This window comes from Elaeis guineensis, chromosome 1 (assembly GCF_000442705.2).
Source record: "Elaeis guineensis isolate ETL-2024a chromosome 1, EG11, whole genome shotgun sequence".
Lineage (NCBI taxonomy): Eukaryota > Viridiplantae > Streptophyta > Magnoliopsida > Arecales > Arecaceae > Elaeis > Elaeis guineensis.
In genome coordinates, this window is record NC_025993.2 from 95,689,273 (window position 1) to 95,710,249 (window position 20,977).

The following is a 20,977-nucleotide window of genomic DNA, read 5'->3' on the forward strand; positions in this document are numbered from 1 at the left end:
CAGGGCTCTGGTGAATTTCTTGGTGGTGAAGGCGCCGTCCGCCTACAACGCAATCCTCGGCCGACCTGGCCTCAATGCTCTCCGAGCCGTCGTATCGACCTACCATTTGAAGTTGAAGTTCCCCACCGACCAGGGGACCGGAGAGGTCTGGGGAGATCAAGCCCTGGCCAAACAATGTTACAATATAGCCTTGCAAAGAGGCGGTCAATCTGATTCCTGCCCCGTCGATGGACTGGATGCTCGCGATGACCTCACCGAAGAGAGGGGTGCCCCCATCGAAGATCTGGTACCAATCCCTTTGAACGACGGGAACTCGAAGCATGTAGCAATGATCGGCTCCAACCTAGGGGAGGAGGTGCGGGCGCGTCTCATTGATTTTCTACAAAAGAATGCGAACGTTTTCGCCTGGGTTCCAGCAGACATGCCGGGGATTGACACGGAAGTCATGGAGCATCATCTGGCCGTCGATCCAAAATATCGATTGACGAAAGAGAAAATCTGAAGTCATGCTCCGGAGAGGCAGAAGGCGATAGCCGAGGAAGTGGATAAGCTCCTTAAGGCCGGATTCATTAAGGAAGTCAATTATCCTGATTGGATTTCCAACGTTGTCCTCGTCAAAAAGGCAAACGGCAAGTGGAGGATGTGCATAGACTTCAAAAAGCTGAATAAGGCCTGTCCGAAGGACAGCTACCTCCTTCCCAGAATCGATCAACTGGTAGACGCGACCTCGGGCCATGAGCTCCTCACCTTCATGGATGCGTTCTCCAGCTATAATCAAATTAGAATGGTGCCGGAAGACGAAGAAAAGACAGCTTTCATCACTAATCGTGGCCTTTACTATTACAGGGTTATGCCTTTCGGCCTCAAGAATGCGGGCGCAACCTATCAACGGTTGGTAAACAAAATCTTCAAGGAGCAGATCGATCGTAACATGGAGGTCTACGTGGACGACATGCTCGTAAAAAGCAAATCTTCCAGAGATCATGTCGCCGACCTTGAGGAATCCTTCGACGCCCTCCAGAAATATAGAATGAAGCTGAACCCAACTAAATGCGCTTTCGGTGTAACCTCAGGGAAGTTTCTGGGTTTCATGGTATCAGGATGCGGAATCGAGGCCAATCCAGAGAAAATTCGCGCCATCCAGGAGATGGCCGCTCCAAAGTCGATAAAAGAGGTTCAACGCCTCACGGGGAGGATAGCGGCCCTTAATCGCTTCGTCGCAAGGTCGGCCGAACGGTGCTTGCCCTTCTTTCAAACTCTCAAGCAGCCGAAGAACTTCTGTTGGACCCCTGAGTGCCAACAGACGTTCGAAGAATTAAGGAGCTACCTTGGATCACCCCCACTGTTAGCAAAGCCTGAGCCTGGGGAGGAGCTGTTTTTATACCTGGCGGTCTCTCCCATGGCCCTCGTGGCCGTCCTTGTCAAAGAAGAGGTGAAAGTCCAGCGGCCGATCTACTACGTTAGCCGCACGTTGAGGGACATCGAGACCAGGTATACCAAATTAGAGAAATTAACTTACGTCTTGTTGATTGCAGTCCGGAGACTCCGACCCTACTTTCAAGGGCACACCGTGACACTGCTCACCGACCAACCAATCAAGGCGGTCTTGCACCGGGCGGACACCTCCGGGAGGATGGCGAAATGGGCGATCGAGCTCATGGAATTCGACATCAATTATCGACCCAGGCCAGTAGTGAGGGCCCAAATACTGATAGATTTCATAGTAGTGTACCATCCCAGAGGAGACTGAACTTGAACAAAGCGAAGGTGACGACCTGAAATCCCAACCGAACTCCCCCGAAGAAGAGGCCGACCCCGCTGATCACTTTTGGGCCCTCTATGTGGACGGATCTTCCAACATGTCGGGCGCAGGTGCGGGCCTGATCCTGGTCAGTCCGGAGGGAGTCATCGCGGAATACGCTCTGCGTTTCGAGTTCCCCGCAACAAATAATGGAGCAGAATACGAAGCTCTGATCGCAGGACTAAGGATCGCCAGAGAGCTGGGAATAAGTCAGCTCTGGGTGCACAGTGACTCTCAACTGGTGGTGGGGCAAGTCAGCGGGAATTACGAAGTGCGGGAGGACAGTATGGCCAAATACCTTGAGAAGGTAAAGGAGCTCACTCCCGCCTTTAGCAGCTTCAACATTAGACAGATCCCGAGGTTGGAAAATACTAGGGCTGACCTTCTCTCCAAGCTGGCGATGTCGGCTCCGGCCGAATTGCCAAAAGGCATCCTCTTCGAAGTTCTAAAACACCCGAGTACAGAAGAATCGCGGCCCGTAATGGAGATTGACCACGAGCCCAGCTGGGTCGACCCACTGATCATCTATCTCAGAGACGGAGTTCTCCCCCAGGATGCGAAGGAAGCTCGAAAGCTCCGAAATCAAGCCTCCCGATACATCCTTTATGAGAGCAAATTATACAAGAGATCATACTCCTTGCCCCTCTTGAAATGTCTCCGGCCCTCGGAAGCTGATTACGCCTTGTGGGAAGTACATGAAGGAGTTTGCGAAAATCATTTGGGGGCTAGATCTTTATCCCACAAGTTGCTCCGCCAAGGATATTACTGGCCAACGATGCATCATGATTCGATTGAATATATCAAAAAGTGTGATCGATGCCAGAGATATGCCAACGTCCAGAGATAGCCCGCCACCGAGCTCACACCCTTGAGTGCCCCTTGGCCTTTCGCACAATGGGGGATGGACATCCTTGGCCCCTTTCCCATGGCGTCTGGGCAAAGGAAGTTCCTCCTTGTAGCGATCGACTACTTCACCAAATGGGTTGAAGCCGAACCACTAGCGAAAATCACAGAAGCAAAAGTGCAAGATTTCGTCTGGAAGTCGATCGTGTGTAGGTTTGGTCTGCCTAGAACCCTGATCACTGATAATGGATGGCAATTCGCGGGAGCAAAATTTGCCGAATTCTGTGAAGGTCTAAACATCTCCCACAACTTCACATCAGTAGCCCATCCCCAGGCGAACGGCGAAGCTGAGGTAACCAACAGAACCCTTTTGCAGGGGATTAAAACAAGGCTTGAGAAAGCGAAGGGGACTTGGACGGACGAACTTTATCATGTGTTGTGGGCGTATCGAACTACCCAGAGGCTACCTATGGGGGAGACCCCTTTCGCTTTAGCCTTCAGTACGAAAGCCGTCATCCCAATCGAGCTTAAACTCCCGTCAGCACGAGTCGTGGCGTTCGACGAACATCAAAATTCGCAAGGTCTTAGAGCCAACCTCGACCTACTGGAAGAAAGACGGGAGATAGCTCAGGTTCGAATGACAGCCTACAGACAGAAGGTCGCTCGATATTACAACGGTCGGGTCAAGAACAAAGCCTTTAGAGCGGGAGATCTAGTGCTTCGATGAGCCGCTGTCTCGCAACCTCAGGACCGAGGGAAACTCGCCCCAAACTGGGAGGGACCGTATGAAGTCAAAGAAGTAGTCCGGCCCGGAACTTATTATCTTAAGGAACTCGGAAGAGCCGACCTCCCGCGATCGTGGATCTCGAAAAACTTGCGGATGTACTACCAGTAACTTCATTTTAATTGAAAATTACATACCTATATGTCTTTGGACAATGCAAACAAACTGTATCAAAAACGAAAGGGACACCTCGTCCCGGTAAAGTCGAAGGTCCGGTTCCTTTTAGACCGGATGGGGGGAGAGGCCCTGCAACGCCCATATGCGCCCCCACAGCCCTGTTAGGGATAGGAGGAGAACCTCGCCCTAACTTGAGCAAAGTTGAAGGTCCGGTTCCATTTAGACCGGATGGGGGGAGAGGCCCTGCAACGCCCATATGCGCCCCCACAGCCCTGTTAGGGACAAGAGGAGAACCTCGCCCTAACTTGAGCAAAGTCGAAGGTCCGGTTCCATTTAGACCGGATGGGGGGAGAGGCCCTGCAACGCCCATATGCACCCCCACAGTCCTGTTAGGGACAGGAGGAGAACCTCGCCCTAACTTGAGCAAAGTCGAAGGCCCGGTTTCATTTAGACTGGATGGAGGGAGAGGCCCTACAACGCCCATATGCGCCCCCACAGCCCTGTTAGGGACAGGAGGAGAACCTCGCCCTAACTTGAGCAAAGTCGAAGGCCCGGTTCCATTTAGATCGGATGGGGGGAGGCCCTGCAACGCCCATATGCGCCCCCACAGCCCTGTTAGGGACAGGAGGAGAAGCTCGCCCTAACTTGAGCAAAGTCGAAGGCCCGGTTCCATTTAGACCGGATGGGGGGAGAGGCCCTACAACGCCCCTATGCGCCCCCACAGCCCTGCTAAGGACAGGAGAAGAACCTCGCCCTGGATTGAGCGGAGTCGAAGGCCCGGACTCCTACAGGAGCCGAGCTCCATCACCAACTTCAACCGGTGGTAAACTCAGCCCGGACCCCTACGGGAGCCAGGCTCCGTCGCCAACTTCGATTTCTGATAAACCCCGTCCGGACTCCCACGAGAGTCGGACTTCGCACCTTACTTTGATTGCAGGAAGACTCCGTCCGGACTCCTACAGGAGCCGGGCTCCGTCCGCGACTCCAATCACAGGGAAGACTCCGTCCGGACTCCTACGGGAGCCGGACTTCGTCACCAACTTCAACTGCTGGCGATCTTCGCCCAGACTCCCACGGGAGCCAAACTTCGCCCCGACTTCGCCTACGGGAGCCGAACTCCCGTAGCCTCACTGAGAGCGGAGAAAGATTCCAAGCGAAAAAGAAAAAGGAAGGCGATGGACTACATCAACAACGATTGAAAAACAAACAGCGCCCGAGGTACATAGAACCCTGTCACAGCAAGGATTGAGGCTCCCATCAGGAGTCCCAGCTTTCAAGAAAGCTTTCGATGCAAAATATGACAACTTCCTCAGGACGACAGAAGCTCGAACCTCCGAGCTCAAGCCCTGAGGGGACACCAAGCCCGAATGGCCCCAGGCGAACCTGCGGCCACTGACGGAAAAGATGGGTTGATACGATGACAACCAGGTACCTTCGAATGACGTAAAAGCCGATAAGGAGCTCGGAAAATGACAATTCAACACAAATAAAAGGGCCACCGGAGACCTTAGGACGACGTCAAAAAAAAAAAAAAAAAAAAAAGAGAGAAAGAAGAGGAAGAGAGAAGAAAGAAGAAGAAGGAAGTTCGACAGACAACGATTCGATGCAAGGTGCGGACAAGGTAACAAAACCTCCTTTTCATTTTTCAACTGACAAGATGTACATTACAAGACCCGGAGGGCCAGAAAGGAATACATTATTACAAGGCTTGAGAACATGGCTTAGAAAGGACACACCGAAGGCCGCTTCAAGCTGCAAACTTCTCTTCCCGTTTCTGTCCTTCCCGACCGCATTTTCCAGTGCGTGTAGCAGGCCTATCGGCTCTTGCCCTGCCTTGTTTCGCTCTATCTCCGAAGTCCCAACCCTAGGGGGAAAAGGATGGGATAGATTCCAGAGGGCCGTAAGGGCAACGACAGCAGCGACGAAGACCTGTTTCAAGAAGAACCGGAGTCACCCTGGGGGCAGCGGTGATGCCAGAGATATGCGCCATCACCGAATGCTCCGCGACAGCCGCCGTCCAAGATGCTCCGGCAAGGTTGGCATGCGCTACTTCCACCGCCCCCGCAACAAGCTTTACTGCCCCACCGTCGACGCCGGCCGCTTCTGGTCCCTCAGCCCCGACGACATCAAGGATCCCGTCATGGCTCGTGACGACAGTTCTGCCCTCCTGACCGGTTTCACCCCGTCTTGCTACTCCAAAATTCTCGGGCAGAACACCTTTACCGACGGTCCCCGATAGTAAACCCCTGTTGTTGAAGGAATCCTTCCTCGAGCCCCCTTTGAAACAACGGGGACCCCCAGCGGCCGCTCGATGACCGAGGAACCCACGGACCGCTGTTCTCCTCCTTGCCTTCCTCCAAGCCCCTGACATCCCCAACAGGATGGCCACCGGGGTGGAGGACATGGCGGGGAAACCCCTTAGAGAGGAATCAAGGGGCTGAAGACAGCAAAGATCGACGTGGAAGGTGCTCGAAGTTGGCTGGGACACCGAGAGAGTGGCTGAGTAGCTAGGCTCTCAGACGGAAAAAGGAACCGTCCATTTGGAGGAGTAAAGCCCCAAGGGAAGGGTAGGGGGTTTAAATAGGCAGCGAATCTGGGTGCAATTATAATGGCGGGCATCTTTAGACCAACCGGGGCTTGCCATGTGTCCCGCATGTCCCACTCGTCGCTATCGAGGATTGACTGTTTGCGAATTTTCATGGCGCGACGCTTGGGATCACATCTCAGTGGGAGTTCCGAAAAGACTCTTCGAGTTGCCATAATCAGAAAAAGAGCTCTGGCATGCGCGCATTAAATACCGACATATCCAAGGACGGTTGCGCCCGGACGACAGGGGAAGAACTTCAGCCACGACAACTTCTCCGTACTTCCTTCATTCGAAATTCAAACTCGGAAGTGGGGGGACTGGTGTTGGGCATAAAATGCCCTCGGCCGAAGTTCTTGGCAGGGTCGACCCTCACGAGTCTCTTCTGACTTTCGACAACTGTTGGTGAACCCCCGTCACTCCGCCCGGACTCCTACGGGAGCCGGGCTCCGTCCTCCACCTCAACTGCTGGTAAGCCTTGTCCGGACTCCTACAGGAGCCGGATTTTACCTTTAACTTTAATTGCAGGAAGATTTCGCCCGGACTCCTACGGGAGCCGAGCTCCGTCCACGACTTCTGCCGCGAGGAAGACTTCGCCCGGACTCCTACGGGAGCCGAGCTCTGTCCACGACTTCTGCCGCGAGGAAGACTTCGCCCGGACTCCTACGGGAGCCGAGCTCTGTCCACGACTTCTGCCGCGAGGAAGACTTCGCCCGGACTCCTACGGGAGCCGAGCTCCGTCCGCGACTTCTGCCACGAGGAAGACGTCGCCCGGACTCCTACGGGAGCCGAGCTCCATCCACGACTTCTGTCGTGAGGAAGACTTCGCCTGGACTCCTACGGGAGCCGGGCTCCGTCCACGACTTCAACCGCAAGTAGACTTTGCCCGAACTCCTACGGGAGCCGGGCTCCGTCCATGACTTCAACCGCAAGTAGACTCCGCCCGGACTCCTACGGGAGCCGGACTCCGTCCTCAACCTCAACTGCTGGTAAGCCTTGTCCGGACTCCTACGGGAGCCGGACTTCACCTTTAACTTTAATTGCAGGAAGACTTCGCCCAGACTCCTACGGGAGCCGAGCTCCGTCCACGATTTCTGCCGCGAAGAAGACTTCGCCCGGACTCCTACGGGAGCCGGGCTCCATCCACGACTTCAACCGCAAGTAGACTCCGCCCGGACCCCTACGGGAGCCGGGCTCCGTCTTCAACCTCAACTGCTGGTAAGCCTTGTCCAGACTCCCACAGGAGCCGGACTTCACCTTTAACTTTAATTGCAGGAAGACTCCGCCCGGACTCCTACGGGAGCCGAACTCCGCCCACGACCCCGACTGCAAGTAGACTTTGTCCGGACTCCTACGGAAGCCAGACTCCGTCTTCCATTCCGACTGCGGGAAGACCTCGCCCAAACTCCTACGGGAGCCGGACTTCACCTTTAACTTTAATTGCAGGAAGACTTCGCCCGGACTCCTACGGGAGCCGAGCTCCGTCCACGACTTCTGCCGCGAGGAAGACTTCGCCCGGACTCCTACGGGAGCCGGGCTCCGTCCACGACTTCAACCGCAAGTAGACTCCGCCCAGACTCCTACGGGAGCCGGGCTCCGTCCTCAACCTCAACTGTTGGTAAGCCTTGTCCGGACTCCTACGGGAGCCGGACTTCACCTTTAACTTTAATTGCAGGAAGACTCCGCCCGGACTCCTACGGGAGCCAGACTCCGCCCACGACCCCGACTGCAAGTAGACTTCGTCCGGACTCCTACGGAAGCCAGACTCCGTCTTCCATTCCGACTGCGGGAAGACCTTGCCCAAACTCCTACGGGTGCCGGACCTCGCTACCAACTCCAATCGAACTTCGGCCGACAAGTCTGGACCCCCTGGCAGGCCACAGTAACGGACAACACTGTTCCACCCCCTGCGGCGGACCATACGCAACTCCATTACTCCTTGACAGGCCGTATTAACGGCCACGATTCTGCTCCACTCCCTGCGGCGGATCCCGTGCGATTCCACCACCCCCTGACGAGTCATGATAGCGGATGCCGCTCCACTCCCCGTAACTGATTCCACGTGGCGAGTCACGGCGATAGCCACGATCCTACACTACCCTCCGCAATAAAATCCTCCTGACTCTGGGCAGCCCACTACCGGACGGTTACAGGCGTCGCTATCAATCTGTTGCCCTCTCCGTCTATAAAAGGAAAACCCCAGATACGTTATTCTATAAGCTCTTATTTTTTACCTCAAAACTCTGTTAAATTCTTCGTTCGAGCACTCCATTCTTGTTGAGGCAAAGAACTGACTTGAGCATCGGAGGATCTTGCCGGAGCAACCCCACCTCCGGTTTAGACTTCCTTTGCAGGTCCCGGCGGCGACCGCGACTCCCTCGACTCCAGCTTCTCCGGCGCAAGCAGATTTTTGCACCAACACATACATACATACATACATACATACATATATACATACATACATATGTACATATATATATATATATATAGACACACACAGATATATATATATATATATATATATATACATACATACATACATACATACATACATACATATTGTTGTATGCTGTTGTGGCATCTTTTTATTTGCTTTACCTACAACAGTAAACTAAGTCTATTCAAAAATTTAAGTTTACTTAAGAATTTCATCCCATGCGCCAAGGTTATGCCAGGCAATGCTCATTTACATTTGAGTATATGCTCCATACATGTACAGAACCTCTGTACCCGAAGTGGCTTGAGCGTCACCGGAGTCTGGCGTTGGATCTTAACGGGATCCATAGTTCAGACCATGCTGATCCATTGTTCAGAGTCTGGCAAGCTTCTGCCACTCACTCCACCAGAGTAGGAAAATATAGGGGAAAACATAACCTTCATGCATTATCTCTACCTTGAGGCCATGTGCATCTAATTTATCTCGCATGAATTAACTTTTATTTTTCTTTTTCTGTTCACTTGAAATATATATAGCTAAAAAATTCCTTAGCAAGGAAATTTAAGAAAATAACTGTCTATTAAGTTTCAGGGAAACAGAACTAGGCACCTCCTCTGGAATCTAGTGCTACTGTCTGTGAAATACACCACCCCTGTTTCCTGGTCGACATCTACACCATTAGTGAAGTTAAATGGCAGCCCATCGGCGCTCGTCGCGAGCTGCGTCGCCGCCCCTCCATTCGGCCGGACGACTAGGAGCCCAAAGTAGGCATCCGCAATATAGAGATCACCTGTCGCCTTATGAAACTGCAAACCCAATGGCCTTCCACATGCACTCTCCAACATATTATAGCTAGAGCCATGACAAACTCGCTCCCTGCTAACAAAGGAAAAAATGAACCTCTAGTTTGAAACCTTTTTTTGTTAGTCTCTGCAAGCTAGCTACATTATTGTTACCTATGCTTGGAATTAACGGCAAAGTCAGCCCAACCAAGGCCTCGGCCCTGCCATTTAAGAATGCGACCATCAGAGACCCCAGTGTAGGGACCTCCACCCAAGTGATCAAAGGCAAGGCTCTCGGGGCCGACCACCGAGCTGAGAACGAGCCTCTCAAAGTTCTGAAGCTTGTCAATGGCTTTCTGTTGGAAGCTGGAAGTGAAGACAAGGAGAGCAAAGAGGGTGAGGACGGCCAGTGTGATGGGATTGGTGGTCAAGCGCTTTGCTTCCATGGGGTTAGGAAATTAAAGAGCTGAAGACTCGTAGGGTATGCCACTGACGGATGGACATATATAGACTGGGTACAGAAGAGAGCGTTGTTATGAAGGGCGGTTGGCGCGACAGCAGTTGCCATTAATATGTTCAAAACTATCCTCAATTTCTGTGGATATCTGGAGGTACGTTACGAATTAATCGTGCCGTTCGGGAAATGGGGGCAATTATAAACTAGCCATAAAGTTAGTCACCAAACCTCATGACTTGTACCTTACACACCCCCCCCCCCCCAAAAAAAAAAAAAAAAAAAGGAAAACTCATGACTTGTTTGGAAAGCCGGAGACGGCAAGACGATGCGACGGAAGTACCAGAATGCCGCAAGATTAAACTCCTTCGTTAAGAGCCAATCTCATCACTCAACAGGCTGTCTACTCTTCTCCTGTGTCTGTTGGTTTTGTGCTGAAACCTTGGACCGGTATATTTTGTTCAGCAAATGTAGCAGGGTTAACATCAACTGTTTCATTTGCAAATAGCTCAAGTAGAACTCTTACCTTTCAATAACACTAGGTGGCTGTTCCCTCCCCATTTCTCAAAAAAAAAAAAAAAAAAAAAAAAAAGAGAGAGAGAGAGAGAGTGGTGCGGGAGAAATAGTATGGGAGACGGTGGGGTCAGCGGCAATGTAGCAGGGTTAACATCAACTGTTTCATTTGCAAATAGCTCAAGTAGAACTCTTACCTTTCAATAACACTAGGTGGCTGTTCCCTCCCCATTTCTCAAAAAAAAAAAAAAAAAAAAGAGAGAGAGAGAGAGAGAGAGAGTGGTGCGGGAGAAATAGTATGGGAGACGGTGGGGTCAGCGGCAGCGTGGGATGTTTGGAAGATCTTTTGAGTTGCACGTAACGCACATGTTTTGTTGAGAGGAGTTATCGTGGAATGGGAATGGAAACAAACGGACCCATGCTCCACACTCCTCATTTAATTGGAGGGAGTTCGTCCCTAATTCTGTCTCGGGGAAGGACAGGGATGTCTAATTTTTTAAAATTCAACTTCAGCTAGCTAGATTTATATAAAATATTATTTTAAATAAATTATAAAATTTTTATAAAAATAAATCAAAATTATAGATACATCCAATAATTTTCAAAACTTACAATCATATTCTTAATATTTTAATCAATTCTATATTTTAATTAATATTATTAAACAGTCTATTAATATTAACTTGAATTTCATTGTTTCATCATTATAAATTTTTAAAATAATTAAAATAATTTTTAATAAAAAATTTAAAAAAAATAAAATGAGAACCTTCCTCTCAATTAAATCTAATCTCCCCTCTCTGGGCCCTTGTGCTCCAGACTCTCTGCCACCGTCCCCACCCTACCATCGCCGCGCCCTCCACCCACTCCTCCTCCGTCTCTGCTTCTTCGATTGGTCCAGCCGCTAGCCCAGCTACCGACACTCCCGTGCCGCCTAACACACCATCTTCAGCCTCCTCTCCCGTGCTCGCCTCATCTCCACCATCCTCGAGTGGCTCCGCCTTTTCTCCCTCTCCTCCTGCCACCATTTCCTCCTCACCTCGAATGCCACCATGCCACACCCCTCCTTCCACGAGGCTCGCATCCGTCACGACGATGGTGGAGGTGTCCCTGCGGCTCCTGCACCTCCTCTCTCTTTTCTTCTCCTCTGCTCTCTCTACTCTCTCTCTCTTTTCTTCTCCTCTGCCGCACCTCCTCTGCCTCGTTCCACTGCCTCTGCTGCTCCCTTGTCTTCTCTTCACTGCTGTTGTGGTCAGAAGGCGTCAACCGGCTTGAAAACGAGACCGGCGCCACTGCCACCGAAAAGAAGGGCACGTCCTCGGATAACAGAAACAGGAGTGGTGGGGTGGGGGGTAAGAAAGGATGGCTGCACCTTTAGCGACAGCGGCGACTCCTCTGGCACCTTCAGCGACTGCAACAGCAACTGCTTTGACGAGTTCCCCTCCTCTGCTAGCTCCTTCTTCAATGGTGGCGTCGCCCTCCACCGCCTCCTCATGTCCTGCACCGCCGACTACTTCGACGAGGTCGTCCGCGGTCTCATCTCTGATTTAGAGTCCCTTCTGCCTCAATGGAAATCCAACTCCACGCAGCCATGATGCTCCACCTCCTGGCCAAGTATAACCCAGAGAACCACCTTAAGATCACCCGTGCCAGTGCCGTTCGTCCCCTCGTCATCCTCTTCTCCTGCCCGAACCCCCAGCTCCAGGAGCACGGCATCACCGCGATCCTCAATCTCCGCCTCTACGATGAGAACAAGAACCCCATTACTGCCGCCGGAGCCATCCGCCCCCTTGTTCGTGCCCTCAGGATCAGCACCCCTGCCGCCCACGAGAATGCCGCCATTGCCCTCCTCCGCCTCTCCGAGGTGGAGGAGCACAAGATCACCATCGACCACTCCAGCGCGATCCCCCATCTCGTCCACCTCATCCAGACTGGGGGCTCGCATGCGAAGAAGGACGCCTCGACGGCGCTCTACTCACTATGCTTCACTCGGGAGAACAAGATCTGGGCCATCAGGGGGGGGGGGGGGGGGGGGGGGGGGGGGGGGTGGGGTGGTTGGGTGTCATGCGGCCGCTTCTGAAGCTGATGGCGGATCCGGAGTCCAAGATGGTGGATAATGGGAGCACCGATGCCCGGGAGGGAGACTATGATGTTGCCAAACTATCTTGCACCGCCCACTTTGCTTTGTTATGTCACGGGGGCATTTGGATCATTTTATAATTCTATAATTTTTTTAATAATATCATTATATCCAAGGGGGTTCAAATTATTGCTTAAAAGTATGGTAAAGAAAAATCTTTCGAGAGTTTTTATAATTTATCCTATTATTTTTTTAAAAAAATACACTTTCATTTGATGGCTTTTTTAAAAATAACCCCCTATGAAATATAAATCTTGTTTTGAATCAGATCTCAATTTCGCTTTTCATTCGGATCTATTCTAATCACGATACCAATTTCAATTTAGATCACAAACCAAATACAACATAGAAAGAATAGAGTCGGCTCTTTTGTTGGTCTTGGTTCTTTGTATGGATCTTGCATTTGTGGTTGGAGGACAGATTTGGCTATAACATTTCATACTGCTTGTTGCATCCCTTAGCCTTTTTTTTTTTTTTTTGTTTCTTCTTTTTCCTTTTCTTTCATGTTTGTTTTATCATTCATGGCCAATAACATGAAGTTAGGATCCTTTCCGGCATGTCTCACCAATCTGACTCATGTTCCACCCACCATCCATAGATAGGTTTGGGTGTAGGTTAAATAGGTTCGGATCATAAACAGGTCAACCCATTTAATCTTTTAATATTTGGATTGAATTTGGGTTTCAAATATCTGACCCATTTAATCTATTTAATATTCAGATCGGATTGAGTCAGATAACCCATTTAAGATCTGTTTAAAATCTACTTAATCTATTTTTAACCCATTTAACCTGACCTGTTTCATCTATTTTAACTTATTTAACCCCTTTAACTGAATCTGATCCTTTTAGTGGACGAGTTAAGCAAATCGGATCATGTTACTTATTTAATAAATAAGTCAAATTCAGATCTAAATTTTTGACTTATTTAATAAATACTTCAGATTTGAATTGATGATTTTTTGATCCGACTCGCATCGATCCAATCCAACCCAACCCAATTGCCACCCCTACTTTCCAGCCCATGCTTGGACTAGAGAGAGCTTAACAATCGATCATGAATATCTATATTTATTAAACGGATCTATATGATTTGTCATCCAAGTGTACTATAGGGTCAGAGTTGTATCTTTCACAAAAATGAAGGATTTACCTTCCTTCACACAAATGTATCATTGGATTATCCATTGGTTGCTTTGAGATCTATGCATATGGTTGAATGATGGAGTTAGGTATGCTTTCAGAGTTGTGCAATGGATGTGATCAGCTGTGGATCTATGTGGAGGAAGGTGAATCCTTCTTTTGTGCAAAGGATATAGCCCCAATCCATATCATAACAAGTTCGCTCAATCATAGGATCATGCCCAACATGGATGATCATGATTCGATGATAGACTTTGCTCAATGTAACGGTGGAGAGGATCAGAACTCAATAAAATTATGAGATGGAATACCACCATTTTGCCAAAATAAAATAGCAACAAAACTCGCTCAAAAGGATATATGCATGCTATGCCCAAGTTACCAAGTCTTAACGAATAGCTAGCGAGCTCATATAAACTGAAGAAGGAACCTTAGTGTAAGAATAAACCGAATAACACATGTTTATATACAGGTGGGTTAACCAACATGTCGATTGGCTAATTAATTTTGGAGCCAACCATCCAGCCATGCATCCGGCTTCTCATCCAAATTTTGGGTCATGCATGGATGAATCATTTGCCTTTTTTATTAGACAAGGCCTTAAAATCACAAAGTTATTCTATGTTAATAGTGCACTTGTTGGTCCGAGCTATATGGTCCCTCTTCTTTGATAAAAGGCATACTTGATTTCATATTGCAAACAAATCATAAGCAACTTATGCTACTCCCAGAATGCCCTTATAATGTTGTCCACCCTAAAACATTAAGGGGATGTTTGGTTGGGGGGGAGTAGGGGTTTGAAATCGGAATCAAAATGGATGACTCCCATTCCAACCATTTGGTTAGGAGGAATCCCATTCCGATTTCGATTTCAGAGTGGAATGAGAATGGCTCAATCTATATAGAACTCAATCCCTACTCTCCTCTATGGATTCAAATTTTTATTCCAATTTTAATTTTGATTTCAGTCACGAACCAAATGCTTCGAAGGATTTGGCCATTCCGATTCCGATTCCTAGCCATTTCGATTTTTATTTTCATTTTGATTTCGGTTATGAACCAAACACTCCCTAAATTTCTAGAAGGTCTTTCATTAATTTGTTATCTAAATGAAGTACTCTACTAATTATGCACGAGTGCACATAGAGCCACTTTTTTTTTGTCAAAAAAATAAGAGCTCTCACAACTCCAAGAGACTTTGTTGGATCATATTTTGTCCACCTGATGATGTGCCCAATTTTTGAAAATATGGCAGACACCTGGCATCATGACCTGACGATCTAAGACACGTGATCCAAACAACATCATGTGATTCGAACAGTGTCACAGACATTGGCATTTAGCCAATCACTTATAGAAGATCAATAACTTGACAAGGTCTACATCATCGAGTATCTACCGATCTTATACCATTTCCACCCAAGTCCTCTATGAGCCTTCCTCTAGTTTGGATGCCACAAGGAGCTTCTTGGCGTGCGAAATCTGCTGAGTTGGCATTCTATTACGATGGCCCACTATTTCTCTAGATGTGGGCAATAGGCTTTGTAACAACTTGTTGACATCTACTACTCTGGCTCTGAGAGCTACTGCTCTGGCTCTAACAGCTACTACTCCAGCTTTGACAGCTACTACTTCAATTTTGACAGATACTAACCGCCTAACAAATTTTCTTATAAAAAGAAAGGGATAAGAAAAAAAAAGGGGGATTTTGGACTCTATTCTTTCTCATCATTTGTCTTCACAATTCTCTTTCTTGGACACTCTCTAACTTAATCATCGGAGGGTGCCTTATCGGAGAACCCCCACCTTTTTCTCCGGTATGTGTAGACTTTCTTGCAGGTCCATGGATCCAGATCGGAGCTTGACTACTCCAACTTGGTGGGTGATCTACATTGTCCTGCCATCTTATCACTTTGTTAGAGAGACGCAGTAATAGATTGATACTAGAGAAAGGACCCTCATCCTATTTTTCAGAAGATGATGGTGAGAATTCGATTGTGAAACCACCTCATCATGTTGCACTGGCAGTTATCATTGCACAGCAACCCCAATGGATGGAGCACTGAGCAATAACCTCTTTGACATGCAGTCTGCCACCATTTATCTAGACCCGATTGATCGCCGCACTGATAAAGCAAGTCCAGGCGCTTGTGGCTACTATACAGCAATTATAGTAGGACGACATTGCGAGGATAAAAGCTCCTCCAATGGCTCTATCTCAGTGAAGCTATTGGACCCACATAGAAGGATCCGAATGAGGGCAATGGCACTCGAATGCGGCTTAAGCTTCATGTTGATGGTTGCAATCGATCGAACCAGCTCCGCACCGCTCACCCCAACAACCTTGAAGCTCAAGAAGTGATGATCGATGCAAGGAGGATTCCATCTCAAGCCTACTCCAGCACTACTTCCGTCTCAAGCCTACTCCAGCACTACTTCTGACAAGAAGATAAACTCGAGAGGAAAGTCTAGAAACTGGAATGCCAAATCGATGAATTCCAAGGAGCTAGCTGTCAACAGAAAGATAACTTCAACTTCAATACCTAGCCACCATTCTCTCAGAAGATTTTAAGCGAACTGATACCACATCAGTTCAAAATATCGTAGGTCGAGCCATATGATGGCTCAACCGATCTACTTGACCATCTAGAGGGTTACAAAGCCCTCATGATGCTGTAGGATGTGTTCGACACCCTCCTCTGCCTTGTCTTTCCACCGACTCTTAAGAAGAGTGCGAGAGTCTGATTCTCCAGCCTCTTACGAGGATCAATCCACTCCTTCGAATAACTGAAAATGTAGTTTATGATACACTTCAACGGGCAAAGGTCACAACTGAAGAATAACGACAGCCTCTTCTTTATTGAGTAGAAAGAAGGGGAGTCAATAAGGGACTACATGGCACCTTTTAATGATGCCACACTTGAGGTTTGTGACTTCCCTATCGCCATGTTGGTGATGAAACAAGGACTCAGGAAAGAATGCATCATCTTCTCTCTCAACAAAAACTTTTCGAAGGACTACACCGATCTCCTTACCTAAGCATGAAAGTATGCTCAAGCTGAGGAGAGCGAAGTCCTTCACCAGCAAGGAGGAAAGAAGAATGGTGAGAAGAAAAGAAGCCGTGAAGAGAATCGTGCAGCCTATGAGAAGGATCACAAAACTCGAAAAGAGGGAAGAAATAGCCACCCTCAGAAGTAGCAGAGGACGAGGAGTCCCTAACGGGACTTCCAAAACTACATGCCTCTCCCTGCCCCTTGCATCTAGATCCTGATGGAGATCAAAGGCCAGGACTACATACACTGGCCAGAATAAATGAGAGTGAAGCTGAGCCAAAAGGATTAGAAAAAGTATTGCTGCTTCCATTGAGATCACATCCATGACACTGAGGAGTGTCGTCAGCTGAAGGATGAGATCGAAGATCTGATCCATCCGAGATACCTTAGGGAATACATTCAAAACAAAGGGAAAGCCCCAATGGAGGGGTCACATCGAGATAATACCGATGTAAATGATAACCTCAACAACAACTCGACTACTGGCATCGTCAACATGATCTCAAGACTGGCTGGTGGTAAGGGATAGAAGGAAAAGAGGAAGCTGAATGATCCACCCAGAAGAGGCGGTGAATTGGGGAAGCAAATCTCTCATCCTTCAATAACGTTATTTTTTTTTAAATGATGATGCAATCGAAGTTCAAACTCCTCAAAATGATGCTATTGTTATTTCAATGACCATAGTAAATTATGATGTAAAAAGAATTCTAGTTGATAATGAAAGTTCTGTCGATGTTTTGTTTTACAATATAGTCCAAAAGATAAAATTATCCAAGGAATGACTAAAACAGATCAATGCACCACTGGTCAGATTCTCTGGTAATTTAGTAGCTATCGAAGGTGAAGTAGAACTACTCATAACCATAGAAAAATCACCTCGACAGGCCACCATGCTGCTCAACTTCCTAGTGGTATGAATACTTTCAATGTACAATACCATCCTTGGGTGATCTAGATTAAATGCCTTGAGAGTCATTGTCTCAACATATTGTCTCCTCGTCAGTTTCTGACCAAGAATGGACCCGAAGAGATGAGAAGCGATCAACAACTTGTGAGATAGTGTTTCATGGCAATAGTCTAAGGAAATAAGCTCAAGAAAACTTTGCCAATCGAAGGATTGGACCTAAGGAAACAAGATGATCAAAGCTGAGGTGAGCTGGCAGAATAACTTGTCGAAGTGATGCTCGAAAATGATTCTGGCAGAACTATCAAGATCGAAAGTCTGCCATCTGAATACCTCAAAGTGTGCTTGATAGATTTTTTTCAAAAAAATACCAATATCTTTGCTTGGTTGGCATCCAACATGTTAGGTATCTCTTCCAATGTCATTACTTATAAATTAAATATGGACCTGCATCATCATCCTATTCAGTAAAAGAAAAGAAGCTTCACCTCAGAATGATAGAAAGCAATTGATGAAGAGATCGACAAACTTCTCAAGATAAGATTCATCCTAAAAACAAATTTCCTAGATTGGATCGTTAATGTGGTCATGGTGAAAAAGGTTAATGGCAAGTAGAAGATTTGTATTGACTATACCGATCTCAATAAAGCTTATCCTAAAGATAACTTTCCTTTTCTGAGGATTGACTAATTAGTTAATGCCACATCGGGCCACAAACTCATAAGCTTCATGGATGCATTCTTAGGTTACAATCAAATTCTGATGGCATCTGAAGATGAGAAAAAAATAACCTTCATGGCTGAATGAGGGATGTACTATTACAAAATAATACCTTTCAGATTGAAGAATGCTGGTGCAACCTACCAGCACTTAGTCAACAAGATCTTAAAGAAACAAATTAGTCAAAATATGAAAGTCTATATGGATGATATGCTGATAAAGAGCACTGAGGTTGATCAACACATAGTCGATCTGAATGAACATTCAATGAACTTAGGCGTTACCAAATGAAACTGAACTCAAGCAAGTACACTTTTGGTGTGAGCTTTGGGGAGTTTTTGGGCTTCATGGTGATCCAGCAAATTGAAGCTAACCCGAAAAAGATCCGAGCACTTGTAGAGATGAAGTATCTGAGCAATAAGAAATAAGTTCAATGCTTGACTGAAAGGGTGGCGGCACTCAGCCAATTCATCTCTAGATCAACTGAAAAGTATCTTCTATTCTTCAAAGTAATAAAACAGTCAAAGAACTTCAAGCAGTCAGAGGAGTACCAATCTACTTTCAAAGAACTCAAGAAGTACCTAGGGTTAGCACCACTTCTATCAAAGTGTATCGAAGGTGAGAAACTCTTCATATATTTATCAGTTACCTAGAGACAATTAGTTCAATTCTTGTCCAAGATGAAGCTGGTGTACAAAAGCCAATCTTCTACGCTAGCAAAGTCCTAAGGGATGGAGAAATCAAGTATATAAGGATCGAGAAGGTAATTTACATGATCATCAGTGCCAGTAAGCATACTCGACCATACTTTCAAGCTCATACAGTTATTGTACTCACCGACCAGTCCCTGAGAGCAATACTTCAAAGGTTGGATATATCTGGTCATCTAGCAAAGTGGATGATTGAGCTCGAAGAGTTTGACATTGAGTATCAACCTCGTATGACAATAAAGGCACAGTTACTAGTGGATTTCATCATCAAATGCATGATCCCTGAAAAGAAGCAAAGCTCAGATATTCACAAGTCAGAGATTGATGTAGGAGACAACTGATGGATACTGCATATGAATGGAGCTTTGAATTCCCAAGGGAGAGATGTAGGTCTGATCATTACCAATCCTAATGGAATCATTTTCAAGTATGCGTTGAGGTTCAACTTCAACACGATAAACAATATGACTGAATACGAAGTCCTCATTGTAGGATTGAAGATCGCTAAAGAGCTCAGCACTGATGAAGTCAAAGTGTTTTCTGACTCTCAGCTCATCATAAGCCAAGTGTGAGGTGAGTATAAGGCAAAGGATCTTATGACATCCAAATATCTCCAAAAGATAATGGATCTCTTGATGAGTTTTAAAAAATAGGACATCCAAAGGATTCTTAGATCGAAAAATATCTGAGCTGATGTACTATCCCATCTAGCTACCTCCAATTCTACCAACCTAGGGTGAAGGATCTACATCATGTTAGATGTATCCCCTAGAAGTCAATCAGACTGATACATTAATTTTTTCTAGGATATAATTTCATATTTGACCTAATTAATTAGGATAGTTAATTTTCATTCATGTAAGTGATGTGTCCATGAATTATCTAAAAAATTAATAAGATGATGATACATATTCTCAAGAGTTGAGAATTTGAAGTATGTGTTACTGATGGTTAATTTCTAAATTACTTTCAATCGATGGATTATCATGGGAATGGTGATTGATCCGATTAAATTGATGCATGGATCGCTTCCCTTGGGGGTAGATGAGTCTTGAATCTATGGTGCGAGGACACTGGAGCGAGAGTGTAGGTATTTGTTAAAAAATAAAGGTACTGAGTGTGACCAACATGAGAGTCACATAGATGTCTACTTACTCGTCAGTGACATTCTCGATACCGTATTGGTATGAGTGATTGTTTGACCTGCAGTATCTCGACTGTTTACAGTGAGGTTGCTGTAGTTTGACTACACCATAACTTGATTTTCTAACCATATGGAGTCTTGCGGTATATGTTGGCTGCAGTAGATTTATTGTAGGAATAGGATGTGCACCTAGATGGGATCTATCGATCTTAGTAGATAAGAAGAAGTCCTATGTGATTTATGAGACTGTGTTCAGAAGATCTTGATCAGGATATAATGAATCATGGAAAAGAGTTTTGATGAGATTTCATAAATAAACTCGAGTCGAATACATCTTACATATGACAGACGAAAGGATTTGACGAGTTTTTCATAACCTCCATCTTGTCAGAACTCACGATAGAAGAACTAAATCACATGGTAACTACACGTAGAGGTTCATTCTTTTTGTTTTGTTGGGTTGCCACTACATACTACTAGACATCACTGATGAATTGTGAGACCAACAAAAAATATTTTGATGGTCAATAATTCTCGATTGATGAGTTGGAATTATTTCAATCCATTGAAAGAAGTTTCAATGATATTTTGATGGAGATCAAAATATATCTCACTATCAGACACTATGGATCATATATAAAAGAGGTCTTGACTGATCGGATTGTCGTATAGTGATTTTGAATCACAATAGGATCTAATTTTCAATTTGATTGAGGATTGGACTCATATGTAAAAGTTAGATGGAGGACTTGCTAAGAGTTAGTGAATTATAGAAGGATTTAATTAAAATTATTGTTAATTATTTGATTTGATCAAATAATAGAGTTGACTCTTATTTAAATTAAATTC

General features: G+C 46.6%; 1 protein-coding gene and 1 pseudogene across 1 annotated transcript in view; one reads left to right on the forward strand and one right to left on the reverse strand.

The window, feature by feature from the left end:
• LOC105032001 (protein STRICTOSIDINE SYNTHASE-LIKE 10-like) overlaps positions 1-9,794 on the reverse strand; it is a 19,508-nt gene extending 9,714 nt beyond the window's left edge. Inside the window, exons 1-2 of the mRNA XM_073253456.1 lie at positions 9,523-9,794; positions 9,176-9,442 (exon numbers count right to left, since the gene is read on the reverse strand). Of these exons, the coding sequence (XP_073109557.1) occupies positions 9,176-9,442; positions 9,523-9,794 (539 nt within the window). The remainder of the gene's footprint in view (positions 1-9,175; positions 9,443-9,522) is intronic.
• A 1,347-nt stretch (positions 9,795-11,141) lies between these two features.
• LOC140856352 (uncharacterized) lies at positions 11,142-12,395 on the forward strand (annotated as a pseudogene).
• Positions 12,396-20,977: the final 8,582 nt, after the last annotated feature.